Source organism: Poecilia formosa, unplaced genomic scaffold (genome assembly GCF_000485575.1).
Source record: "Poecilia formosa unplaced genomic scaffold, Poecilia_formosa-5.1.2 Scaffold12, whole genome shotgun sequence".
In the NCBI taxonomy this organism is placed as follows: domain Eukaryota; kingdom Metazoa; phylum Chordata; class Actinopteri; order Cyprinodontiformes; family Poeciliidae; genus Poecilia; species Poecilia formosa.
Genome location: NW_006799951.1, coordinates 4,170,618 through 4,197,621, shown reverse-complemented (window position 1 = coordinate 4,197,621; position 27,004 = coordinate 4,170,618). Strand labels below are relative to the sequence as shown.

Genomic DNA, 27,004 nt, shown 5'->3' with positions numbered 1-27,004 from the left:
AAAATATGAAATCTTCCATCAAACAGCTCAAGTTAACTTATACCTTGTCTGTTCTGGCCAGAGAAATTTGCATTGCCTGGAACTGGTGATAACAAATGCACTGTAAGAGAGACTAAGCATCTAAGTTCTCTAACAAGATACGGTAAGTGTACAGTACCGGATGCCTTTTTGATCAGCCCCAATAAAGATGTCAAAAGCCTTTTGAGGTTTTATTGTAGTCTCACACTAAAAGTTTTAGACAAATCTTCTCTTTGACTTGAGCATAATTTATCAAAGGGGGAAAAGGCTATGTGTTAAAATATTAATTTTTAACAAAATCATTGTTAGCACAATTGTTTATAACCCTGCTGTTCTTAATTTGAACAGCCCCATTAATCCAACAGGATAATTTATCTTCCCCTATAACACTATTGAACAATTCACAAAGTTGGAGCAACATTGTCAGAGAGATTCCTCTTTACACAATGTCTCTATGTGTTCTACTTCTGAGTAGGTTTGGGGAAAATGATGACCACTAACTGCTGGAAGAAAACTAAATTTGTGTCTTATAAATTAAATCAGTGTTGATTCAGCAACGCAGTATTATCTGGTTGAAAAACTAAATGAAAAACAAACAAAAAGAAACGTTTCATTTAATGTTTGAGTCAACCACATGTTTTTTTTTGTTTTGTTTTGTTTTGTTTTGTTTTGTTTTTTAATGCACTGGTATTTCAAAGTGTGCATGATGCCATGATGATGATGTTCTCATGGCTTTTGGAATAGAAACAGAGCCACATCATCACAGATCCTCCACCATACTTAGCATGACTGCTTTTCCACACTCAGCATTCATCCTTTGTTTCATGCAAAATCCACCTACACCTTCTGTTGCCCAGCAAAATTTTAAATGGTTATGTTTGTGATGTTAGGACAGAAAAGGCCTTTTTGGTAAATTACAATTGGCAAATTGTGTTGAGAGATTCCACTCTTTGCTTCAGTACTTCAATACATAACTTTGGTAATAGCAATTGAACTGCTCAATAAACTCCAGTTATTTGTATAATGAGTTTGATCATTTATACGTTCATTGTATTTTTCACCTACTTATTGTTTTCTGGATTTCTTAATAGCTTTCTTCCAATATGCAAAATATATTTTTTTCAAAACATTTTTTTGTTTTGTTTTCATATTTTCTATTTGTGGTGTCAAAATGAAACAAAGGTCTTTAAGCATGTTGTAACAACATGACAGTAATTCACACATAGATGCTGCGGGGCAAGTTTCTCTTCCAAAAAACCTTGGAAACTCTGATGGAATTTAATAGCAAAATATGTTATTTCAAATCTGCTGGACTCTATTAGCAAACCTGAAATTGGTCATTTCTCGGTCAGGATAAAGAAATGAGGGGTAACTCTACATTTTTTTCTTTTTCTTTACGTTGTTTGAATCTCAGAGATTGTTAAATTTATTTCGAATATCATTCTACCCCCCCTCCCCACCCCCCCATATTTTACTAATTATGCATTTCTTCATATTGCAGTTTAATTACTCCATAAAGTGTATTAATTGAGGGCCGAGGAGGGGTGAAACAGGAAAAAAATGCTAGGTAAAAAGAAGGCAGGCTCTGAGTACAACCAATGAAAGAACGCGTACAATGTTACGTAAGCGCGTCCCTGCACGTACGGATGTAAAGGATAGGCCAGCGCGCCAAAGTGACGTTAACAGCTTAGGACCCGGAGAATACTTGAGCAATTATTTAAGTATTGCCGTCAAATAATCGATTTAGATCGTGTGGACACTGTGCCAACTAGACCCTGTACCAACTTACCCCGTTAAACCAGGACTCTTTCTTCTACGATGGGTTTGCTCGAGCGGTGTCGGGAGCTGTTCAACACCTCCAATCTGTACGAGGTTCTGGGTGTAAACAAAGAGGCGAGTGAGGCAGACATCCGAAAGAACTACTACAAAGTGTCGCTGAAAGTCCATCCAGACAGGGCTCCAGACGACCCGCAAGCCACAGAGAAGTTTCAGGTCAGCTTTCAAAACTGGCAAGCTAGGGACTAGCATAGCTAACTGAAGCTAACTTATATTTGCGATAACGTCTGAAAAAACCTAACATTAGCTGTCTTAAAAACATATTTATTGCATGTTTTCCGTCAGTGCTGCGGCGCCGACACGTTTAAGAATCGAGTTTCAATGCTGACTAGAAATGTTTCGGACTGTTAATTCACGGTTACATTTGAGTGTAAAAAAATTTACCCGTAGGTGCTGGGAAAGCTTTATGCAGTACTGAGCGACAAGGAGCAGAGGGCCGTGTATGATGAGCAGGGGTTGGTGGATGAAGAGTCGGACGTCCTCAGTCAGGACCGCTGCTGGGAAGAATACTGGAGACTGCTCTTCCCCAAGGTACTGAAATACAACAGTGGTCACGTCCCAAAAGCAGCACATGCACAGAAGTTTTTTCTTTTGCTATCAAAGCTGTTTTAATGCAATGCCCGTTTATTTGTGTGCATTTATTAACCTCAAGCCTTGTGTGCATTAACTGCTGATAGATTATTAGTTTACTTTTTCTTTTTTTATCAATTTCAGTTATGATGGATTTAAAATAATGCAGTAACCATAACAAAAACATTTTTGAACAACACTGAAAGGCTAGAAGTAGTTGTCAGTTTTTTTTTTCTATCCAAAATATTCATACATGCCCACTAATGTTTAGATAAATGTCAGTAAGCAAGTTGCAGGACAAGCACACACTTTTTTATTGCATCAGCACATTTTGTAGATATTTAACTACTACTCTTATCAGATACTAATAGAGTTCAGTTGAAATTGGTTAGTGTTAAACTAGATTAAGCTTCATGTTATTGCTTTATAATAAAACGTGTTGCTTTATTCCAAGGCAAGATGTGGTGACTCTGTTTTTGTTCTGAACATTAAAATTTGACCTAGTTTTAACCAGCTAGAACCAAATGGAATTGATAAAGCAGGCTTGTATCAAGACTCTGAAATGGCTCTGGCCCTAAACCTATAAAACACTTCTAAACTTCGCCCAAAAGCTGAATAAGAAACAACAGACCTGTAAATTCTGTCAGAGCGGTCACACACATTATAATAAGGTCATTGACCTCGTTAATGGCCAATAAAATGCTTGTAGATGTACAATTTGCTAAGAGTCATTGAATATCAGTGAAGGTGTATGTATATTTCTGAGTCTTTATGCATAATTTTCATTATTCAAGTTTTTTGTTTTTTTTTGTTTTTTTTTTTGTTTGTTTTCTTGCATCGTCATTCCAACCTTGAAATGCATCAAAAAAGTTTATTTATTTAGTGGGATTTTTGTTTTGTATTGAGTGTGTGAGACACTAAGTCAAACAGAAAACCATTCTTCACTTTGCTGAAAAGTGTTTGTTTTTCTTTGTTTGTGCGTCTGTATGAAAGTAACTCCATTTTAAATATTTGCTCCTGATTAAGAAAAAAAAAAAAACACATAAAAAAAACAACAACCCTGGAGTCAGAATTAGGCTACCTGTTACGGTGATCTGTCTTTCTGTTCCTCTCCTAGATCACAGTGCAGGACATCCTCGAATTTGAGAAAAAGTACAAGGGATCCGACGAAGAGCGGGAGGACGTGATCCGGCTGTACGTGCAGCACGAGGGGGACATGGATGCCATCACGGCGTCGGCTCTCTGCAGCTCTCAGGAGGACGAGCCCAGGCTGTGCCGCATCATCCAGGCTGCCATCAAGAGCGGAGAGGTGGAGGCCTTCCGAGCTTTTACGAAGGAGAGTCAGGCGAAGAAGAGGGCTCGGAGAAAGAGGGTGAGAACTGAACCGTTTCCTGTTCTTGCGCAACACATGCACACGCAGAGGCAAACGCCTGTCATCTTTCCACTTCGCTAATGGCGTCGGTTTGGAACTGATCTTTCAGGCTGACCGGGAGCGAGAAGAAGCCGAGGAAATGCAGAAAGAAATGGGGCTCGGCGAGGACGAGGAGAGCCTTGTCATGATGCTAAAGGTATCGCGTCCCTACAAAAAAAAATGCAATGGGTTCTGCTCGGCTGGCCTGACTTTAATCTCTTCCACGTTTTTGCAGAAAAACCAGCAGTCCAGAGAGAGGAATTTCAACAGTTTGCTGTCAGATCTGGAAGCAAAGTACTCGCAAAAAGGCACGAAACAACAAAAAGGAAAAAGAGCCAAAAAATAAATCTTAGGGGAAAAAAAAAGAAGTTTTTTTATGTTGTTATTCCAGTTCAGACAAGTGTTTTAAGGATAACTGATTGCAAAACTGTTTCAGCCTACACAAACATGTAAATCCTCTTATTTCTTGTAATGTGTTGTAAAAGTTCTATTAATAAATGCATGCGTTTACATCATTTATACACTTTATTATTATTTTTTTTTATTACAAAACAGATAATAGCATTGAGGGGGGGAGGGGTTGTTGCTTTGTCTCCCTTGTGACAAATAAGTAAAGAAACTATTTGTGCACAAACCCTGATGTTACTCGTCAAAGTACGACCAGTTGGCTTTGCTCAAACAAAGAGCAAGTAAATTATATTAAATACACCACTTTGTTCAGACACCATGAATAAGTTCCTGTTATTTACAAATAATGTGTATGTTATAAGATTCCTACATTGTAGGATAATTCCGGCAAAAGCACCTTGATTATGGAGAGCCATTGAGACGGCGCTGTCTTTCTGAGGGACGGTTTGATTTTGATACAGTACGAAGCTCCCCGACATCAGAGCGGGAAGGAACATGTCCTATGAGCAGATATGGTTTATAGGTTTCCCTGCATAGTCATTTACATTTATAGCAACACATGAATATGCTGATTTTTATACGGCATATTCGCGTAAATAAATACTCATTCTCATCAAACATTCACCGCCACACATATGACCCCATACTGTACAAAGACTGATCGTTTTTCACATTTGGCAGGTCCACAAGGTGATTTCTGAAATAAAAAAAAATAAAAAATAGGCCTTAAAAAAATGTAATCAACAAAAACAAACTACTTCGAAACAAGACAGAGGGCAGAGATGATGCTGGTAAAGATGAACAGCAGGGAGGTGGTTGAGATCAAGGCCGGGGGGGAAACTACAAGCCAGGCCTGCTGGATCTGGATGAGATGCCGCTGCGGGTGTAGGAGCGAGACGGAACAGGAGCGGCTGCTGGAAAACGGAGGAACATCTGACGATAAACCTGAGCCGTTTTTGCTGCTCGGAAATGTAATGTTTCACACAGAAGACGGCCTAACCCGAGTTCAGCCGAGTTATTTTACTGACCTGCGACAGGGCTCTGAGGCTCGGGCTCTTCTTCGTCTTTGATGGGCGACGGCCCCAGCAGGTGGTGAGGATATGAGTCCAAGAAAGACGAGCTGCTGATGCCGAGACCGACACCGGTCACACCGATTCCCAGAGAGTCTGGAGGAAAACATTAACGTGGAAGTCGTTAAACACAGCCCTAACAGAAAGCTAAGCTGTTAAAAACACTACGGTGTGAAGTGAGTTTCCAACTAGCTGAGAAATGCCAATAATTACTGATTTCTTTCAGCAATACAATTCAAAAAGAAATCTTAGAGAGTGAAACGTTTGTGTTTTTGTTCATTTTGGCGATTGTGGCTTATGGCCAACCAAAACCTAAAATTCAGACTCTCAAAAAATTAACATAATTACATAAAGACAATTAAAATTTGATGCAGAAATTGTAGTTTTTGGAAGAGTGGTCACTTAATAGGACAGTAAATCTCAAAAGTGATTTGTTAAAGAAGCCAGCTGCTCACACAGGGTTGTACAGAAGCACATTAACTGAAGGTTGAGTGGAAGAAAAAAGTGTGTAGATGCGAGAAGAACAGGGATGACCACATTTGTGCAGCACTGACTAGCCCCGACTGCAGCCGCAGTTCAACCATGAGATACGTCATTTAAAATGAGATGAACCGCTCGGTATAATGGAGCGTAAGAGGCTATGAGCAACTAAAGTGCATCATGTGTTTAGTCTTCTTCCTGGTTTTGAACAACAGGGTTTCTGACCTGTGCCTACAGAGGCTCTTCCTGGCCGACCCTGCCCGATATTGTCCAGCACGGTGAAGGAACTCCGGTACGGAGTGTCTGACTGAAAGGCAAAATCAGAGGTTCGTCACAACAGCCTTCAATCGGAACATGCAAATATAACACATTAAAGGCTGCAGTAAAATATAGAAGCGATGTTTCAGTCTTTGAGGAATCAAAACAAAACTAAAATAAATCTCTCACCCTGTACGTGTGTGTCGTGTTGGGACGAGAGAAGACGTCTAGTATGTGGTGACGATCCCTCGGTACGGAGCTTTGAGCTTCATCGTGTAAGGCGCTGTGGGCGCGGCTGGAAGGGCCTTTCTGACGCTGCAGGGATTAAAATATGGAACGCAAACCATCATGGGGGAAAAAATCAGCAGCTACATAGTAATATCCTAAGCTTTAAGCATTTCACAGAGCACTGGTCAATCCATTGATGTTTAATGTTACGAAGTGACAAAACGTGAAAAGGTTTAAGAGGCATGGATATTTTTGCACAGCTCCACACAGCGTTCGACATGTCGGTGATGAATGACACCAGCCATATTTGCGGTGCTGACATCTGTACCTGTGTGAGCTTTGACAGCAGCCCTGGGTGGGGCGACTCGCCGTCTCCGGTTCCGATGGGGGGCAGGGGAGTGTTGCGGCTCAGGGCCACCAGCGGAGATGTTAATCGGTCGCTGGCTGTGGTTCTGTTGGAGAGAGGCGGACCGCTTTTCAGATTTTTTTTGTTGAAAAGTTCAATTGTTTCCAGCTAGAAGAATGACAGCTGCGGTTCTGTGACGCTGACATTTTATAAACGGTTAGAGTTGATGAGACTATATTTAACTTTAAGGATCAAACGTATTCTAATTCTCTTATTATGATTTTAACTGCTTTGGATGGAAAATTAGATCAAAATTTGTTTTATCCAAAGTTCGGCTCAAATTTACGGGCTAAGATAGCTCACAGCCATGACTCCGAGTGACATTTGTTTACATAAAAAAAACAAAAAAAAACGGGGGGCTGGGGGGAGTGCAGGGCGTTCAGTAGGGTTACTGCAATGCTTCAACTCACAGTCGTGTCCCACGGATGACCTCGTCCAGGTATCCCCCTGTCCCGGCCTGACTCAAACTCGGAACAAGGGGCAGCAAGTTTCGGGGAGGAGGGTTTCGGCGGCGAGCTGACTGCAGTTGGCGGGACAAAGAGGAAGAGCTCTGCTCCAGGGCTCTGCGAGGACGAGGTCTGCTGGAAGGGATGGCGCTCGAGACTGGCCTGTGAGACGGGCGCTCCTCCGGATCCCTGCGTTTGAACAGAGAGAGAGAGAGAGACCCACGGTGGATCGACTGCTCTAAACCAGAAACGAAGCGCCTTCGCGAAGGGTGAGATGTCTTCTTACGGGCTTCTCTCCAGCACAGACAGGTTTCTCTGCTGCAGGGGGATGCTGTGAATCACGATGAGGTCGTTCAGGTTGTGCTGCGTCGCCGCTGCCCCTGCAGGCGTCCTGCCAGCCTGAGCGTAGGAAAAACAGGACTGAGCGGAGACAACAAGAGAGGCGGAACATGCAAAAATTTTGAGAAGCGTGGTTTAAGGACAGAGACGACGAAGCGGGAAGCAAAAGAAGGGAGGAATCCCTGGAGAACCCGAGTTAGTTACTTCCAAATACAGCCATCATGCAGCGAAGACACCAAACGGATAATTGCAGTAAACATTCAAAAAGATTCGAAAAGAAAAGCATCGAAATTAAAAAAAAAAAAGAAGTTGTGCGTCTCACAAATGTGTTGAAGATGATTAAAGAGATGAACAGTGGGGATGCTTTGGTGTTAATCAACAGGCACAAACACAGATATTCAGGATAATGAGCTTCTACAGATGGCGTGCACACATCCCACTACTGCTCTGGCTTGAAGCAGGAGAGTTACATACAGCTGAAGGCCTTTTCTGCTTTTTGGATTTCCATCTGGACTTGTGCTTTGAGCCCCTTGACTTTGTGTTCTTTAGAAAAGAGGGCCGGGTGGGGAGGGAGGATTGGCACGTTCGAAGAAAGACAGCAGATATGGTGAAAGTAGAGAGGAAACAGTGGAGAAAGTAGAGGAATACAGAGTTAAGAAGGCAAAATATACAAAAACAGCAAGTCCAAAAATACTTTAGAATAAAGGGATTGAAGCAGACTGACTGAGAAAGTGAAGAGTAACAGGCAGGAATGAAAACTCTGGGGAACACAAGACGTCTCGACTGAAAACGCTTTACTTATTGCCTCAAGCACAGACCTCTCCAAACTGATTGGCACCCCCTGGTAAAGATGTTCAGATAGTCTTAAAATAAATCTCTTTTGTGGTAGGATCATAAGCTGGTGCAGAATATTTTCAAAAAAAAAAAAAAAAAAATCTAACCTGTAATTTAGCTACATTTTATTCAGTAGGGAGTATAACTCCAATTTAGGACATAACAATGGTACAACACTTTGTTCAACCCCTTCCTTTTCCAAAAGGACAACACTTTATGAGTTGCTTTGGAGATAAGCCATCGGTGAACCATTTAACCTTTTTTTAGTATTTTTTTGGATTGCTATATTACTTAGAGACTCGATGAGCATTCATTTTCAGCTTTCTAGCAGACGTTTTAATTTCCCTGATGTTTCAAAGAGTTAATGAAGGATAATAAAGCTCCCAGGGCCTGTGGAGGAGAAACAGGACCACTGCATCACAGATCCTCTACCGAACTTAACAGCAGGCGAGTATCCAAACCCTCACCCTATGTTTCACACCGGACCGCATGGAGTGTTTGTGCCTTCAGCTGCATACAACTTAAAGGAATTACTGACGTTGTAAGATAATTTGTTAAAAACAACTTTCTTTTAACAGAAGATATTTTTCCCCCTCCAAATAATAAAAAAAAAATCAGATCATAAATATATAAATAAAAATATCTGTGATGATGTGCTGCTTCAATAAAACAAAGCTTTTAGTCTCCTTTATCAGGGGTTAAATAGGAGTTTTTACCAGGTTCTGTCGATGTCAAATTGTTTTCATTGAAGTAGACTGAGAAAAAGTCCGAACTTGTTTTCTGATTAACTCCGACTGATATTTGTGAAATAAGCCGCCTCTCATGTCTAGTCCTTCTCAAACCACTGACCTGGAGCTGCTGTCCAGACGTGAGCGGTGGCACTCGGCTCTGACCGAGTTTTGGAAGTGCGGCGGGAAGCGAGGAGAGCAGCATGAAAGGATTCAGAGCATCTGGCTGCACAGGGCTCAGGCTCCCAGATAGTGTTTCATCATCTGTCAATAACATATCAACATTAATATTCAGAAACGCATAAATGTAAACACATTTTTACATTTAAAAATTCCCTAGTTTTCCACACTCAACTTTACAACTTTGTCGTTGGAAAATAGTAAATAAAAAAAGTTCCCCATAGTCCTTAAATTTATGGCAGATATTTTTAAAAACCATTAAAAAAAACTGGAAGGAAGGAAAGAGAGACAACACAACGAAGGAACTAAAGAGAGGAATGACACAAGGAAGGAAGGAAGAATAGTTCTGGAAACAGAAATATTTTCCCAGACGCTCAGGTTCTTCTTCCATACATATCCTGATACGACTACCATCAAATTCCAGTATTTTTCCAGACTGTGAAAGAACCCTGCATGTGTAAAAGTTCAACTCTATTATAAAAGTAGAAACGTTTAGCATTACGGGAGGTGCAGCACTCCCAGTGACGTTGAACCAGCTCTTTCATCCAACCGACCAGCTCCCGCCAGACGTCATCAAACAGCAGGTCGAGAACAGCCTGCCGGCGGCAGCAGTACGGTGAGACCGGGGGCAGGCAGTGATGCCTCCGAACAGACTCCGGACATTCCTCATGACACTCATTCCTTTTGGAGAAAGAAAATACTCGTTCTACTGTACTGTGAAGGGAATAGCACTTACACAGGAGGACTTTTTGGGATTTATGTGATTTATGAATGCGGACAACTCACAAGTCCCGGCTATCAAAAGCCAGATATTCCTCCATCACTCCCTCCACTTCAATCACTCTCGGCTGGTCGTAGCTGCTGGGCTCGCTGTTGGGAGGGCCATCGCACTCTTTGATCAGTGCAGCTTTCCTGCCCTGAACATTCAACCTATTATATTTTCCCAAAAAAAGAAAACATTGCTCAAATTATTTTTGCAGGATTCTCAGTACAGGCATAAAAACACTGAAGAAAGCAAATTAGTCTTAAAACACATCTTGAGATGCAGAAAAAAAAACACAATGCAAACACATCTAATCTTACCAAGTGTTTTTGGTCTAGTTTCCACAGCAACTATTTTAGTTCTCTTGAATTACTGACTTAAAACTGGCTCATATTTCTTGCTGAAAAGTTACTTGTAAGTTACCTTTTTTTCCTATTTCAAATGTACTAACATGCTTGCACTAAAATCTAGACAAAAATACTTGGTAACATTTGGGATTTTTGAGGTGCGTCATGCATATATGCATATGCAACCTGATCTGATCACACCAACCCAGTTTGTAAGCGTTCTAGTCAGACAGTGTCGCAGCCTTGTGCACACTACTTTGGAGTCCCATCTGTATATTTTAAATATCCAACTTGACATTGGCCCAAATACTTAATTAAAAAGGCAGAATATGTAGGTCACAGAGCTAGAGTCAGTCAGGACTTATTTATAACAGCTTTAAAATAACAAATTTGCAGAAAAACTACTGAATACAGTGAATAAAGATTGAATGAGCTGAAGAAGACATAACATTTTCGATTGGCTAAAAAGAACCCGATGTGACCACCAGCAAAAGAAAACTACCTCTGAGATGATAAAGTGCCTGAAATTCTTCAATCCGTCAGCAAACCAGTGGGTCTGTGTTTTTAAAACTTACTCTGCAGCCCCTTTCTCTTTGCCTTGGCTCTTCACAGTAGTTTTTCTGTCTGTTGACGGGCTGCTGGCAAGACTGACTGTCCCTGGAGTGGCGTACCACTGGAAGCCCTCGTCGGTGGGACACAAAAGCTGAGTCCCCACGATCCTGAGGGACACACAAACACACACACACACACACACATACAGAGAAAAAGTAAACTTTGAAAAACAAAACAAAAGCTACGAGCTGAAGGACAAACAACAGATAAGTTACCGAAGATGTGGAAAGCGTGTGGTCCACTGCTGGCATTCGTCCTGCAGCCCCTGGAGTATCCCCCCGCCACAGCCTCTCCCTTCGTACAGCTCCTTGTCGATCTCATCAAACATCTGCTGCACCTGCCGCGACGCCGCCTTGTCAAACTCCTGTGGGACGCACAAACAAAAACACAGTCGGGGAAGATATCTATCCCTCTGTTCTGGTATGCCAAATCTACTGTTGAAAGCTGCTGCTTTGCATTCTGGTCCCATCTGCAAAGATTCTGCAGAGTTTATTAAGAAAATAAGCTCCTATGGACTGTCGCAGGTGGAGCAATCATTTAAAATACAAAAAAAAAAATAGAGGGACACAGGAAGAAAAAGAGTAGAGCTGCGAGTTATTATTTTTCTTAAAAGCATTAGGAGTTGAAAATAGTTTTAATGTAGAAAGAACAGGGAAGCGAAGCAACAAGAACGAGGTCTTGCATAAAAACAACCAGCATGCAAATTAGCCATCTGGTATATTACACGGATACTGTTTCTGTTTCCCACACATTTTCCAAAAGGTGATAAATGCTGGTTAGACTTAATTAAAATGTGGCAGCATGCTTGTGTAGAAGCAGAACAAACTGTAGAGAAGGCATTCAGCACAAAAAAAAGGAACGTCTTTTACAACTCACAGGGTCGGAGGGAGGCGGGGGGGTGGAGAAGGGGGTTTCATTTCATGCCAAGATTTCTTTCTGAAGAAGAGCAGACTTACATCATAGCCCCAAGAGAAAACGGAGCTCCTTTCTGTGGAGATGCCGGTTCCTGTGGAGCTGTGAATGCCGGACCAGGACTGGCTGGGTGATACTGAGATGACGGTTGGGCAGTCGGAGTGGTCCGAGGCGGCAGACGTCTGCGAGCTGCATGGAAAACACAGTAATCTTTTACTTTTAATCAGCCAAAGTCAAGACTTAAATCCAACCGAGAAGCTACGAAAATTGCTTTTTTTTTTTTTTACGGATGCCCTCTAACTAATCTGATGGAGGTCGAACTACTTTGACTTTTTGAGTCTCTAAATGTGCAAAGCTGGTAAAGCCATGCCCATAAGACTTCTATGTTTAGTTGTAAAAAGTGCCATTAACCTTCAACTTCTCCTCTCCGTAAGGTTATCAAACACAATCCTAGTGAAATGCATTGAAGTTTGAGGATGAAATGTGAAACAGTCTAACACCAACACTCAAGAAGTATAAATACTTTCCAAGGCACTGAATCTCCTGTAAGAAATGTGCAGAGGGTACAAAATCTATGATAATGCTCAAAGACTTTTTAGGCCAAATCTATTTATTTTTCTATATTTCATGTGAATAAACAAAACCGGTCTAATAATATACATTTAAATGCCAAATAAATCTCTTTAATGGGGCTACAGAAATATAATTAGAAGTGACTGGTGATAGAATCAAAGTGGAAATAAGGAGCAAATGTCAACTTAATAGAATATTCTAACAGCCTGCCTAATTATTCATCCTTTTGACTGCACATCTGAAGGAGGCAATGTGATATTAATTAATCCGCTGCTTCTGGGTGTCACATGGCGAGAACTCGGAGAATCGGCTGTCTGCTCAAGACGGTGTACAGTTACAAAATATCCAGAGTGTCTGTGTTTGCGCACTCAGTGCAAACGCTTGTTCTACGTCTTGCTCTTGCTCTGGACGTGCAAAGGTTTGAACGTTAAAGGGGTGGGGGGAGGCGAACTCAAGCCTGCAGGCACTTGGTCACCTGTTGTGTGCAGAGACGGCTTCCTGCAGGTCGTGGAGGTAATGCGGAGAGGTTTCGGTATCGTCTGCTTCTTCAGGGAGAGGGTGGTGATCGAGGCTGCTTCGAGACAAACCACGACTGCACAGAAGGGACATTGAGAAATGATCGGCAACATGGCGTTTGAGGATGAACGCCTGACAGCTTGTCTTCGTGATGACATAAGAGAGATGCTGTGTTTCTCTTCTACTGAAACAACAGAAAATCATGAAAAAAAGGTGGGAGAAGGTGGACTGAAACAAAACTATCTCCTTGGGAACTAATAAAACTTGTAAATGACATTAAACACCTCCACTATGAAAGAAAAAGCTCAAAAAAGATTGCATAATTTTACTTAGCCTAAGCTAAGTAAAATTAGCTTAGGCTTTAGATAGTACCACAAACTACTTGTACCAAGAATATGGAGCATAAACTGATTACCGTTATTGAAGTACACAAAAGTTTTAAAAGGTTAACAAAAAATATTTCTTCATAACTTCACTGTGGTTTACAGTCCTTTATAATAAGATGCATAAAAAAAGTGCCAGACTAACCAAAGTTACCTAAACTATGAACTATGGAGCAGAGAGAACAGCATTGCATCGCCTCCTCCTGCGATGCAATGCTGGAGACTAAAAAAATGAGAGAAGTGTGACTATTTGGATATATTTCCAGTGTGATAAATAAAAATTAATGGAGCCTCAGCTATTTGCATTTAGCAGCTAATATCAGCTTGCCATGGTTGTGTAAAATAATTACTTTTTATCTCATTATTTTTACTGATAATCCATATACTGGATTATCTTTACAGTAGTAGGAACAACTGTCGCTTCTCTGTTTTAAAGAAACCACTTGGATCATGTTAAATACTTTCTTTTAACATGTAGATACCTTGAAACGGTGACACTTCACTCAGGGTTATCATACCATTAGAATCTCATACTGGCCTGTGCCTACACCAAGCAATCAAAACATAATCTTCTCGTCTACCGCTAAAATTGACACTGGTGTCTAAGCAAATAGCTACATGATAATAATTATACTGATAACAAATAAATAATGATTAAAGTGGAGCAATTTATATAAAGACCTACAACTAGTTTACAGAGCACAGTGGGGGGAAAAACTGCTTGGTACTCACATCTCAAGTTTATGCGATACTGGTCTCCTGTTGTACCGTGAAATCATCCTCTTTTCTCTCCGGTTCAAGGGCTCGAGACCACGTCTCTCATCCCCGGCTCCTCTCGCTCGACTCTCTGCAAACAGCATAGAGGGAGCTCCAACATCTCCTCCAGTCGCCCTGTAGGTACCCACCAGGTAAAAGCCTGGATCTGGAATATTGTATTGGACGGGGCTGCGGCTAACGCTGGAGGGGGAGGCTACACTTGAAAATGAGCTAACTAGCGTTGCATGAACGGTGACACAAACGCACTATAAGAGAAAGGTGGTGCCGCAGCACTTGTATAATTTGACTCATCGTCGGTTTAGTCTGGCTTCACCAAATAGCTGTCGAATGTGGTCAAATATTTACCTGTCTGTCTTTCTTAGAGTCTAAATTATTTGAGAATTTGCGATGCTAACTAGCACCAACGACGACAACAATAGCACGGCTGTCATGGAGACGAGACTTCACAGCCGCACGGTTACCTGGGAAATGTATTTCTGCTCTGGGAAAATAATTCTGTCACGTGCATAATAAAATTATTTTGCTAGACCTGTTTTGGGAAAAAATAAAATATAGACTCATGGAGAAAAAAATGACAAAAAGAGAAAAACTGCATACATTTCTTTAAAAAAAACAGCAACAATATTATAACGTATGTTTAGTAAAAACTTTGTATAACACTGTGAAAAGTAGAAAAACATGTACCGCTTTGTTGTATTGCATTGTATATTGCTTTTTCCCCATATACGTTCAATGCACAGATCATTTGTATCCAGACATTGAAGATTAATTTATTTATTTTTTTTTTACTTTGTAATTAAGTCGCATTATGTCCTCGTCGATTAATAGTATGTTTACTCTGTGTACTTATATTTTATTACTCTTCAGCCTTATTTGATCAGATATTTATTTTCCACAAATTGATCTTGTTGTTGTTGTTAATTATTGTGGATTTCGGTTTTATTCTTAAGGTTCAATTTTATTTAAAATGGTATTGTAAAGCACAAATACAAATAAAGCTTTTCAAAAATCTCTTTGGTGTTATTTTCCTACATTTCCCATAGTTCATCGTAGTGACGTGACTACGTTTGTAAAATGTTTCCGATTCTGACCAGTCTACAACTTCACTTTTTTATTAATTTGCTGTTATCCATAACGAATCCCAAAATATATTTTTTAAAAAGCTATTTATTAAATTTGTAAAATGTATAATTTTTTCAGTAGACACTTTGTAACTAATACATTTACCAAACCGGAACTCTCTGACAAATGTCTTAGGGTGAAGCCGGTTAGAAATTAGGGAAGGACCTAAACACTGACAGATGGCGTGATTACGACGTAACCCAAACTAGAGTGTGTTTTCTCCAAATATAAACACGTTTTTGCAATGGACTGACATAAAATGTCACATGTCAACTGTCGATTAGGGTGACGCTAATCAACAGTTTCTTCTTTTGGGTTTAACTGTTTGCAGACACTGGCGGCACATCAACGACTTCTGGAATCTGGTTTACTGTTGTTTTATCAGTCGTTTCTCTAAAGAAAATCACAATGGATGTTCTGCAGATGAGGTCGATTCCGGAAGATATGGTTCAGTACAAACTCTTTCTGGTCCAGACAAACGGCATGTCTTCCCAGCAGACCGAAGAACGGCTCAAACACCTGACGGAGGAAATGTTGGCTAAGGTTGCCCAGCTTCTGGTCCAGTACATCTGGCAGGATCAACCATTCAACCTCAAATACCATCCCGAGAAAGGTTATATTTTCTGGTTTTTCTTTACAACTCAGATGAGTTTATTTTAAATATACAGATGTAGACACGTTTGATGATATCCCTGGAGAAGACGCCTTAAAAAAATCTTTCATTTCATTAACATTATCTCATGCATTAAGTACCGCGGTAAAGCTACCGATGCTCACTGTAATAAAGCATGGCGGCGGATCTGAACAATGTGACTTTCCTGTTCGCTGACAGGAGATGTTCCCGCTCACATTGGAGGCAGCACTCGGTATGGAGACAACATTGAGGATGAGTGGTTTATTGTTTACCTCCTGCTGCATCTCACAGAGTTGTTCCCAGAACTTGCAGCCAGGTTAGACAAGATGTTGCTGGATTTACATAATAACTCATATTTACTTCCTTCGTATAAGCTGAAAGTACTGTTTATGTGGGCAGAGTTGAGGACAACGATGGGGATTTTCTTCTTATTGAAGCAGCGGATCATCTTCCCAAGTGGCTGAACCCAGACACAAGTGAAAACAGAGTGAGTCTTCCAGATGTTCACATTCCTCATTTTTAATTTGACCATCTTACGCAATAGTTTGATTTCTAACATAAAAATCCCTGTTAGTTTGGAGCAAACAGCCTATTAATATTTATAATAAAGAAAAACATAGCCTGTCAGTCAGCGATTAGCCAAAAACACATCTTAACGTACATGTTTAAGAGGAATAAAACAGTGACTGGTTGAAAGGATGTGTGTGATTTCTTTAGTGGAGAGTGAAATAAAGCAGCTGTTTGTTTTTTTTTTCTTCTTTCTTTCGCAGGTCTTCATCTACAGGGGAGAGTTGCACATCCTTCCCTGCCCATCCAAGTCCAGTTCAATTGGCTTTTCTCTTGATGTGGTCCCCAGTTTGGCACAAGCTCTAGTGCTCCTTTCGGCTCACCCAGAAGTTTGTCTAGCTAGCCCCAAAATCCGTTCAGCTCTAAAAAAAAGGCTACAAGGGTGAGCTCTCACACAATCCCAGTTTTCTTTGATTTTTTTCTACAGTAATTACATGTGAAATGCAAATGGAACAACATCCTCAGGACTTCTCTGGAAATGATCAGAATGTAAAAAAAAATATATAAATTTATGACGTACATTTTTGGACATTGATGTAGATACCCAGAGAAGATTAAAGCTAATCTCCACCGGGCCCACTGTTTCATCCCTGCCGGCGTTGCCTCTGTTCTGGCACAGCGTCCAGACTTAGTCGCCCCCGCGGTCTCGGCCTTCTACCTGCGGGATCCAGTGGACCTGCAGGCCTGTCGCAGCTTCAAGACGTTTCCTCCTGATACGAGAGTCCTCGCCTCGGTAGACGCATGCAAAATATGCAGGATTTGTTTGTGCTGGCCTTTCAGCTTTCATGACACGGTGTCCTTCTCCTGCGTGAATTTCCAGGTGACATTCACCCGCTGCTTGTACGCCCAGCTGCAGCAGCAGCAGTTCACCCCAGATCGGAGGAGCGACTTCGACCTGCCGCCTCGCTCTCATCCACGGTACAAGGCTCATGAACTCGGGACGAAACTGGTGAGGCGTGGTTTGGGGTTTTCTTTTGTCACGAGGAAGAAGGCGAAGGTAAAGGTGGAAATGTGAATCTGTTTTCACCTTATTCTCAGGCTCACGGCTTTGAGATCCTGTGCTCTAAGAGCAGGCTGCCGTCCTCGGAGGCCAACACTCCTGTGAGCTGCAACCCTCAGTGGAAGAACTTCTTGGAAAGTCTAAAAAAGAACGGCTACTTCCGAGTGAGTCGCACTCTTTTCTTCTTTTTGTCCACACTTCTATAAACAGCAGATGTAGCATTTCTCCCAGGAAGCTCGTTTTTAACGTCCATGTTATCAAATGCAGGGCCAGCTGGAAGGTTCGGCGTTTCACAAAGAACTCTTAAGATGTGCAGAAATCTTCTTCAAACAGTCGGTTGCCTCAAAGTCAAGGTGAGGATTCAGTCATGTGCTTTCAAGTGTACAGATCAACCTGGCAGGTGATGAATGTAAACACCAGGGTTCATGATTTCCACGAAGATCGCTGGATTCCGTTCTACAAATTAAATTTTGTATTTGTGGTTTAAGTTGGGACTGACAAATGTAATGTTTATTAAACTGAAGAAAGAAAAAAAAACGCACTTGTCTTTTTTCCCCTCAATATTCCTGCTGTGAATTTTGTTTCAGCTCCATTTCTGCAGGCGAGGAGATTCTTCAGCTGCTTCACAACAGTCCGCTCAACCTGGAGGAGTTCAAGAAACTGGAGTCACAGCTCCCCCCGGAGGACAGTGAGTGAACAGCTTCACAGAAACGGAGTAGATCCTTTTCTTACTATTAAAGTATTTATGAAATAATCAGATTGAAGACTTAATAGGAAAGAAAAATGTGTCACATTTTGAAGATTTCAGAAAAAAAAAAAAAAAAACCTACCACCCTTTCCCCCAACTGTCAGCCACTGAGCAGCAACACGTGGGGGCAGGGCGACACTTCATTTCTCACATTTTCTCACTTTGGCAATTTCTACTGCATCTCAATAAAAGAGCTCAAAACAAATGTGTGCACATTGCCTATATCATCCTTCCTCTACTCATTTGCAATTTCCTATGATACCTTTGTTTATTTTTATTTTTTCCTTTTCGCTAATCTACAGGCGACAGCTGGTTGGAAGTCACATCTCAGGATTTAGAGCAGTTGCTGCAGGAGAGAAGCAGCAGGGTCGCTGATGTCGGCAGTGAAGGCTTCAGCTCTGCCAAGCAGAAGCGGCCTGTCGAGGAGGCTTCAGGGAAGGAGGAAGAGGAGGACACCAAAGAGGAAGAAGCAGGTTACAGTCTTGTAGCTGTCAGTCAAGGGATGAAGGACTTCCTCAATGCCATGTCGTCTCATGAGGGGGCTGAAACACCCTGGTGAGATAAGTTACATGCAGTCATTCTTTTTTTTTTTTAAATATATTTTTCTAACTCTGGTTTGATAGTTCCTGTTTTGTTTAAATGTTTTCTAGGAGCCTTCAAATTCAGCCTTTCAGTTTTGACCCAGGCTCGATGGCCAACGCACTAGATAAGCTCTTAGGTATGTAAGAGCAATGATTGATTCTTCTTCCGTTCCGTCGTTTTATTTCATCATTTTAAATATTTTAGGAGGGTTGTGGAAAAAAAACCAAACTATTTTACCAAGCACTGTCAGGTGAAATCACATATTCATATATTGTGCACAATGCAGGGAGCTTGTAGGACAATCAGTAACAATGCAGGGCTGGGGTGAAAAGCTCTGCCAGGCAGAGACAACACACGAGTTTCATACCAAGGATAAGGAATTCAAAACAAGGGGCAAGACAGTCTGCTTCTGATGCAGCTGCAGAAAACAACTTAGAAACCTTGTATATGTAACCCAAATAGTTATTTTGGTGAGAGTTCACAAGCATTTAATGTAACTCGATGAGCAGATGTTAACTTGTAGTAATTTTCCATCACAGGAGGCAAAGAAGAAGAGCTGGATTCAGATGATCTGGATGATGATTACGATGATGATGATGAGGAGGAGGAGGAGGAGGAAGAGGTGGCGAATGAGACAGAGGAAGGCTCATCTGGTCCTGCAGAGATGAGCGCAGCCGAAACTCTGGACAGCCTCAAAAGTTACATGGACCAAATGGATCAGGAGCTGCAGAGCACTAATGTTGGGAAAAGCTTCAGTCAAACGGTAAATACTATGTTTTTATGTTTTTATACAAAAAGTAGCAGGTTTAAAATGCACCGAGGCCATTGCGAATGTGTGACTTTTACAGAACTACAAGGCCTGCGTGAACAATGACTCGTCTCGTTCTCCGACGGGAGACGGGCTTTTGACGGAGGAGGCTGAGGAGGAGATCCAGCCTTTAGACATCGATGTCAACTTGGTGGCGAATCTACTGGAGTCTCTGAGCAGCCAGGCTGGACTGGCTGGACCTGCTTCTAACCTGCTGCAGAGCCTGGGAATACAAATACCACCCAACTCAGATCCCTCATAGAGAAGATGGGGGAGGGAAAGGAAGAGGACTGAAACTACGAGTCGGGAACTGGTTGACACAGAGGTGATGAATGGACAGAGGACAAAGTCTGGTGTCTTTATGTCAAATATTTGTCGTGTTGTGTCAGAAAAACCTCTTATTTAAGGATTAACACAAGTTGGATTTTCAGTAGAGCAAAACTCAATTTTTTTTTGAAATCACTGAAAATGGGAATTAACCCATTATGTCATGAACTGTTAATACACATAATACTGTGATTGGATGCATGTTTGTATCATTTTTTTTTACATGTTATCACACATAATAAACATGTTTTCTAGATAGTTTTATTTCCTCCTCCTTTCACTATGTGAATGCTTCGTTGAGATGCTTCTGCAATGCCACAGGCGTCCCACAAGGGGTAAATGAAGTGGATCGTACATGACCAGAAATCGAACATTCTAGTAGCCTATAACAAGTCTCGCAGTTGAAAGCGCAAATCAAAGCAGAGACCAAGCAGTGAAGTCAAAAGTATTATCTGAGATAAAGATAATATATTTATCAAGGACATATCTCTATCTCCTAGTGAAGATGGAGGCATCGTCAAGAACGTCAACCACTCTTAAAGTACTTTACCAATAAGGCCATAAGTTGTCACTCATCATGAAAAAGGACTGGGCAGCCCACTTTCATTTTGTAAATGTACGCCTTAGAGATTCTCAGACCATCAGAAACAAACTTGTCTTGTCTGATGAAACCAAAGTGGAACTTTTTGACCTGAAATCCAAGCAGCATGTCTGGGGAAACAAAACACGTACTACTCCTTACCTGGCCACACAATGCAGAACTTGGGCATCAAATTCAATTGAAGATCTTTAAAAAGATTTTTAAAAAAAAGTCTTGGTAACACTGTATTTGAAGGCTGACATTACACTGTCATGGATATGAAGGAGTCTTCATGAATGTTTGTGACTGTTGTCATGAAGTGTCTGTTGGTACAATGACATCAAGTGTAATTAAAAGTGCATTATTTAGCATGTTTTAGTAAAGAATTGCATTTTTATTCAAAGTTGCATTAAAACTTACATTAAAAGTCAAGTAAAAGAGTCTACTTTGCACTGAGAGTGACATTATTTACAGAATGACACTTCATGACAACAGCTGTAAACATTGCAAACCTTCATGTTCATTACAGGTGTAACGTCAGTCTTATGCACGTCCCTTCAAATGAAGTGTTACCAAATTCTTTACTCACTGACCTGTGAGGGATCTGTTAGAGAATGAAAGAAGCTACCTCTAAATAGATATTCCAGATGTTTAGAAACGTAACCAAGAGGACCTGTGGCTGTGACTGCTGCTCAAGGTGCTCCAACCAAAGGTAATGTTCATTGCTTGTGTCACAACTGGTGATTGGAGAACGTTTGTATGATTATGATGTAAAGTACTTTGAACTGCTTTTTAGTTGAATGTGCTATAAAATAGATTTGACGAATATCAATCCATGGGTGAATAGCTGCAATCCAAAAAGATGTTTTCCACATTGACACTGAGGAAAAGAAACCCTCCGATCGCTTTTAGGTTAAGCCTGTAACTTGACTATCAAAAAAAAAATATATATAAGTAAAAATGAAAGGGTGTGAAAACTTTCTGATGATGCTGAACAAATTCTTTTTTGGCTTTCTGGTGACATAGCATTTAAAAATAATTAACTTATAGTTCTATTTCTAAACAAATACCTGTTTTCAGACTTCTGAAAATGGTTCCTATTACAACTTTTGCTATTCTTACTGCATGGGAACAATGCTACCAACCGAGCTACGATCCGACCTCATAGCATTCACGTATTGCAACTTCAACTTTTTCAACTAATTTAAACTCATCGGCTTACAGCATTGACACGTTTTCACAGTCAATTCACTTCTTTCGGTTTTATTAAACATGCACAGCACATTTTTACAGAACAGAACTGGCTACTTCAAAAAAAAAAAGAGCTTGCAAATTGATAAAATTATATAAAAATACATATTTAAAGTTAAATTAATAAAAACATAATGTCTTAAATTACATCAGACTTCAACAAGAGGCATCATAACAGCCTGTCGGTGCCGTGCCCTTTCATCCGAGCTCTCAGAATCATTCAGGGACATAAACCAACGTCTGGTTTAAGATTCATTCAGCCAAAGGTCTGAGGTTACATATATTTTTTTAACACTGATTACAAATGTGGTTTTATGTGTCATGTAAAAATGTAAAAACAACAACAACAACAAAAACAATCTGGTCATCTTTATCCTGTTTCCTCTGAAAAAAAAAAAAGCTTCTCAGAATCATTCACAGAAAACCTCCTCAGAGATCCAGTTAGATCTTGTTCAGTGGAGGAGAAACCTGGGACTTTAATCTCTTAAATACTGCTCAAATATGTTAAAAGATGCACAAGAAAATGATAATATTAAAAGAATTGGCTCAAATTAAGAAAAATCCAGCTTTTCACAAAAAATAAGTTTTGTTGCTTTGTACCAAAGGTTTACCATAAACTGTATAGGAAGTAGTTTACTGCCTGTTTTCTTCAGGTTCTTGCAGACACATGCAACATGTGAACATATTTTCATTAGCTTCAACCAGCAAAACTAATCTGATTATGACACAGGGATTTAAAATAAACATTAGTGCAGTTAGTTTAGATCAAATTAAAAAGAGAGAGAGAGACATTTCACATGCCAAGTTTGTCTAATTTCATACAGGAACAAATAACGTGGTCATAACAGGATACATGTCTCTTAATTTTAACCCTCATCAAACATCAAACCTTGGACATCAAAGCTTTTCTTCAAAATTTTGGTCTGTGCGCTGTGTTGTTATTTATTTCATCTTTTTCGGTTTGAAAGTTTAGTGGCAGATTTCTTCTGGCTGTGACAGACTTTTAATTATAGAAGTCACAATTCTATCCGGATTAATTTTAAACGTTTGACCTGACGGAAACCTTTTCACGTTTTTCGTGTGATTTTTCTTCTTCTTTTTTTTTCGGAATTGCTACTTCAACCTTTGATAATGGTGATAGCTTATAGACAGACAAGGATTCCATAACATGCAGAGGAACTACAGAAGATGAAAAAACGGCTGCACCATGTACCTCGCCGAATATAGCAACGCAGCCGCGAGTGGGGAGACGCAGAGAGCAGAAACGCAGACCAGGAAGTTGAGCACCATTCCCAGCAGGACGATGGCGAGCAGGTATCCGTGGAAGAGCAGATTGCGCCAGTTGCTCATTTTCAACACCAGCCAGGGTTTGTCTGGGTGCAGAAGCCACAGGAGGCCCAGGACTCCACTCTGGTTAACCAGTTGAGCGTAGTAGATGTCAAAAACAGAGGGTTGGACGTCAGAGGGCTGCTGGCGCACAGACTCGGACACTTTAGCGAAGCTGATCAGCGAAAGGCTGTGAAGAATCAAAGCGAGAGGCGCGTAGAGGCACTCCAGAGGCTCAACACCAGGAATCCCATTGGACGCTTTGCAGGGGTGAAAAAAAATTGATTTACATTAATAAAATTCCTCTCTTAATCTTGCATAAGATATTATGCAAGATCATTCAATGCTTAGGAAAAGTATTCGTACCAACTGAACCGTCTCACTTTCTCATTATTCTCAAAATTCAATGTGTTTTATTGGGATTGTGTGTGACAAATCCCAATGGAGAGAGGGAATTAAAGAGGCAGTATTTACATTTTTTACATATTTGTTAAAAATATCATGTTGTGATAGTACAACTTGAGACACGTGATCTGTGAAAAAGAATTGAGCTCCTCTGCCTTGTCCCTGTGGACCTAGAGCAATCTGCAGAAATATATCACATCAGAAGCAACCAATCAGAGCCAGGAGGACGGTCTTAGCCCTGTCAATCAACCTTGCGGCACTGCTCCAAATTTCACCAAAATGATTTTTTTATTGCTCACTGTGCCAGCTACAGTGTTGGTTTTTGACAATACAGTTTTTCGCGATAGGACAATAGAATCTTTTTTATTTGTTTGATTGTTTGATCTGATAAAACCGCTTCATTGCACTTGGCAAAATTGCAAAAAACCTAAGAAACACGTTGGGGATTAGTGGCTGCAATGTGACAAAAAAGGTTCAAAGGTTGTGAAAGTTTTTGCCGTGTGTTAAGGTTTACCTGTGATGACAACAAACATCCCACTCAGGATTGAAATCAACACTGACAAGTGGTGCGATGGCGGAGACGCCACCTTCAGCGCAAAACTGAATCCGAGGGTCAGCAGAGGCAGCAGAGGAACAGTGAAGAGGAAGAGGTTTGCGTACGGGCTGCTTGCTTTGGCCCAAGTCATGAGCACCGAGTGAAAGCTGTTACAGATGGTGGGCAGCAGCAGCCTCTCTCCCAGCGATCTGGAGTACGGTCTGAGATGCACCAATCCCAAGGCATGGAGGAGATTTATGAAGACAAGAGAAACCAGAACCTGGGGAGAGCAGTGCAAACATGTTCAGCTCTGTAAGGGGAATGACAATTCAAAGAAAAGCAGAAGCAGAACTAGCCGGTGTCCACATGACAGAATTAATGATTTACAGCCCACAAATAAATTACAGCTAACTTCACAGCCAGTAAATTTGCTTTGACAAATCCTTTCTTTTTTATTTTTGGCCTTATGTTTAAGAAAAAAAAATGTGAGGGGAATACACATAGTCACAAACTTTGCATTTCAATCAATAAGCTGATTATTTTGGGAAGAAAAACAAGGCAAACCAGGACAACTATCATCATTGAAAATATAATTATGACACAAAAATAGAATTGCTTTGTTTTCCTTTAAATTTAATTGGGTTAAATAATATCTGATCTTATGTCATGTTTTTGTGACATTTTTTTTAATATAAAGTTGAGTTCAAAACACAGCAGTCCAACAATACCCGTTAGGTCAAAAGTAGAATCATTAATAAAGCAAATCATTTATAAAGTGGATGTAATAAAGTCATGAAAACTACCATTCATGACATGCATGAGGCTGATTAAGTGTAAACAAATCATTAACTGAAAGACTCGTTCTCATTCAGAGGTCCTCATATCTGGAACAGTTTACGTTCAACAATAAAAAATGGTAACAGATATTAAGAATGACTAACAAAAAACAAATATATGAGCACTGACGTATGTTAACCTACTTTATTAAGGGGAACTAGATTTCTCTAATATGCATTTCCATGTTTTTCTTGATGATAATCACAGAAATTCAGCCTAAGTGTGTGTGTGTGTGTGTGTGTGTGTGTGACATAAATCTTTCATTTTTAAATTTTTTTGCTGCATTTTAATAAAGGTTTAAATGGCTAGGTTTTGTTGCCAATTGTTGGCTAGGTTTTCTAGCCAACAATTGGCTAGAAAACCTAGGCATAAAATCGATTGTTCCAGATATTTTTCCAAAACAGAGTGAACCTTAAATGAAAATCATATTAAAAAGAGCAAGAAATGGTAAGACTGCTGAGCTAAAATGAACAGGAGTGCTTCGAAATTGAAACCAAAATCCGAAACTACCAGCAGAACACTACCTTTCCGATGGATACAAAATTAAGGTAAATGGCAGATCGTTTTGCTTTGCGGTCTAGGAATCACCAACAATTTCTCAAACAAACATAAAAGCGATGAATTCAAGCTGCTTTAAACTGTGAGGCATTCGTGGCTCAGGCATCATGGCATGGGAACATTTCCTATATTATGACGTTGGATCCATCCTGCACATACCAGAGATCATGGATTACAGATCTCTTCTAACTTATCAAAATACTTACAGAGGTAACTTTAAAACAATTAAAAAAATAGGGAAACAGCCCCAGGCACACTAAAACAGCAAGCAGCATCCTGGTTTCAGAATAACAAGATTAACATTTTGCAGTGGTCTGCCCAATTTCTGGACTTTATTCTAATGGAAAACTACGAGGGTGACATTGATCATGCTGTTTCTGAGGCAAGACCAAGGAACCCAGTTGGACTTTGAAATGTAGTCTAACCGTCTAAGGCTGACAGGTGTCAGAGGTTAGTCAGTTCCTTGAAACACAGACGTGTAATAATTCTAAGAAACATTGGTCATCCAATTTAATTTTGGTCTATTGATTCACAGGAAAGCTCAGAGTTTATAAGTTTATACATTAAATGTTTGAGCTTGTATAGTAAAATACAAAAATGTTCCTTTTTTCATCCAGCCTAATATTACGGTCCCCCCTTTTTTTTTTGCTTCGCTTTCTGCAGATTCAACCAGATTTGATCATCTTTATTTCTTCAAGTTTTGCTTTGTCATAGAATGTCACGTGCTTGTGCTCAAGCATAATCAACTTGTTTTGCTAAACACACTGCTAAATATTTTGATCTCACAATTACTTTGAGGCAACATGGAAATATCTGATTGCCAGTCATAAACAAAGATACCGAGGACTTGGCAAGGTGGAAGAGGAACANGACGAAGAGCGGGAGGACGTGATCCGGCTGTACGTGCAGCACGAGGGGGACATGGATGCCATCACGGCGTCGGCTCTCTGCAGCTCTCAGGAGGACGAGCCCAGGCTGTGCCGCATCATCCAGGCTGCCATCAAGAGCGGAGAGGTGGAGGCCTTCCGAGCTTTTACGAAGGAGAGTCAGGCGAAGAAGAGGGCTCGGAGAAAGAGGGTGAGAACTGAACCGTTTCCTGTTCTTGCGCAACACATGCACACGCAGAGGCAAACGCCTGTCATCTTTCCACTTCGCTAATGGCGTCGGTTTGGAACTGATCTTTCAGGCTGACCGGGAGCGAGAAGAAGCCGAGGAAATGCAGAAAGAAATGGGGCTCGGCGAGGACGAGGAGAGCCTTGTCATGATGCTAAAGGTATCGCGTCCCTACAAAAAAAAATGCAATGGGTTCTGCTCGGCTGGCCTGACTTTAATCTCTTCCACGTTTTTGCAGAAAAACCAGCAGTCCAGAGAGAGGAATTTCAACAGTTTGCTGTCAGATCTGGAAGCAAAGTACTCGCAAAAAGGCACGAAACAACAAAAAGGAAAAAGAGCCAAAAAATAAATCTTAGGGGAAAAAAAAAGAAGTTTTTTTATGTTGTTATTCCAGTTCAGACAAGTGTTTTAAGGATAACTGATTGCAAAACTGTTTCAGCCTACACAAACATGTAAATCCTCTTATTTCTTGTAATGTGTTGTAAAAGTTCTATTAATAAATGCATGCGTTTACAT

The 27,004-nt window shown here is 40.6% G+C and overlaps 3 protein-coding genes across 9 annotated transcripts; 2 read left to right on the top strand and 1 right to left on the bottom strand.

Moving 5' to 3' along the window:
• The first annotated feature begins 1,643 nt into the window (after positions 1-1,643).
• On the top strand, positions 1,644-27,004 carry LOC103133609 (dnaJ homolog subfamily C member 9-like). Of its 3 annotated transcripts, none has more exons than XM_016668017.1 (6): positions 1,644-2,010; positions 2,245-2,385; positions 3,542-3,589; positions 26,246-26,452; positions 26,562-26,648; positions 26,727-27,004. In XM_016668017.1, exons 1-6 carry the CDS (start codon positions 1,837-1,839, stop codon positions 26,835-26,837), a joined length of 768 nt encoding a protein of 255 aa, XP_016523503.1. In that variant the 5' UTR covers positions 1,644-1,836; the 3' UTR covers positions 26,838-27,004. The 3 variants fall into 3 exon arrangements, with proteins under 3 accessions (XP_016523503.1, XP_016523502.1, XP_007545486.1); XM_016668016.1 differs by having other exon boundaries at positions 1,645-2,010; positions 3,542-3,604; positions 26,261-26,452; XM_007545424.2 differs by lacking the exons at positions 26,246-26,452; positions 26,562-26,648; positions 26,727-27,004 and adding exons at positions 3,906-3,992; positions 4,071-4,350 and having other exon boundaries at positions 1,646-2,010; positions 3,542-3,796.
• LOC103133611 (protein FAM149B1-like) lies at positions 4,350-14,521 on the bottom strand. 5 transcript variants are annotated; one of them, XM_016668009.1, is made up of 17 exons: positions 14,051-14,521; positions 12,895-13,011; positions 11,891-12,035; positions 11,150-11,298; positions 10,898-11,041; positions 9,999-10,142; positions 9,715-9,893; positions 9,154-9,296; positions 8,273-8,311; positions 7,945-8,013; positions 7,418-7,530; positions 7,096-7,320; positions 6,608-6,731; positions 6,241-6,366; positions 6,019-6,100; positions 5,272-5,409; positions 4,350-5,154 (listed from the first exon to the last, which is right to left on the bottom strand). In XM_016668009.1, exons 1-17 carry the CDS (start codon positions 14,176-14,178, stop codon positions 5,084-5,086), a joined length of 2,136 nt encoding a protein of 711 aa, XP_016523495.1. In that variant the 5' UTR covers positions 14,179-14,521; the 3' UTR covers positions 4,350-5,083. The 5 variants fall into 5 exon arrangements, with proteins under 5 accessions (XP_016523495.1, XP_016523494.1, XP_016523496.1 ...); XM_016668008.1 differs by having other exon boundaries at positions 4,350-5,157; positions 14,051-14,519; XM_016668010.1 differs by lacking the exon at positions 7,945-8,013 and having other exon boundaries at positions 4,350-5,157; positions 14,051-14,519.
• LOC103133612 (protein ecdysoneless homolog) lies at positions 15,370-20,141 on the top strand. Its single transcript, XM_007545431.2, has 14 exons — positions 15,370-15,427; positions 15,549-15,830; positions 16,050-16,167; positions 16,251-16,338; positions 16,622-16,800; positions 16,959-17,151; positions 17,239-17,367; positions 17,457-17,582; positions 17,686-17,771; positions 18,006-18,106; positions 18,469-18,721; positions 18,817-18,884; positions 19,288-19,511; positions 19,597-20,141. The coding sequence occupies exons 2-14, from the start codon at positions 15,626-15,628 to the stop codon at positions 19,816-19,818; spliced, it is 1,992 nt and encodes a 663-aa protein (XP_007545493.1). The 5' UTR covers positions 15,370-15,427; positions 15,549-15,625; the 3' UTR covers positions 19,819-20,141.

Excerpts from the sequence above, each read along its gene's own strand:
- LOC103133611 (XM_016668008.1), bottom strand. The coding sequence starts at position 14,178 with ATGCTGTTTGCAGAGAGTCGAGCGAGAGGAGCCGGGGATGAGAGACGT. Across the intron at positions 9,894-9,998 it reads GCTTTTGATAGCCGGGACTT|GAATGAGTGTCATGAGGAAT; the intron begins GTGAGTTGTCCG and ends TTTCTCCAAAAG. Across the intron at positions 7,531-7,944 it reads AGCAGAAAAGGCCTTCAGCT|GCTGGCAGGACGCCTGCAGG; the intron begins GTATGTAACTCT and ends TCCTACGCTCAG.
- LOC103133612 (XM_007545431.2), top strand. The coding sequence starts at position 15,626 with ATGGATGTTCTGCAGATGAGGTCGATTCCGGAAGATATGGTTCAGTAC. Across the intron at positions 16,168-16,250 it reads TTCCCAGAACTTGCAGCCAG|AGTTGAGGACAACGATGGGG; the intron begins GTTAGACAAGAT and ends TTATGTGGGCAG. Across the intron at positions 17,368-17,456 it reads ATGAACTCGGGACGAAACTG|GCTCACGGCTTTGAGATCCT; the intron begins GTGAGGCGTGGT and ends CCTTATTCTCAG.
- LOC103133609 (XM_016668017.1), top strand. The coding sequence starts at position 1,837 with ATGGGTTTGCTCGAGCGGTGTCGGGAGCTGTTCAACACCTCCAATCTG. Across the intron at positions 2,386-3,541 it reads GGAGACTGCTCTTCCCCAAG|ATCACAGTGCAGGACATCCT; the intron begins GTACTGAAATAC and ends TTCCTCTCCTAG. Across the intron at positions 26,453-26,561 it reads AGAGGGCTCGGAGAAAGAGG|GCTGACCGGGAGCGAGAAGA; the intron begins GTGAGAACTGAA and ends CTGATCTTTCAG.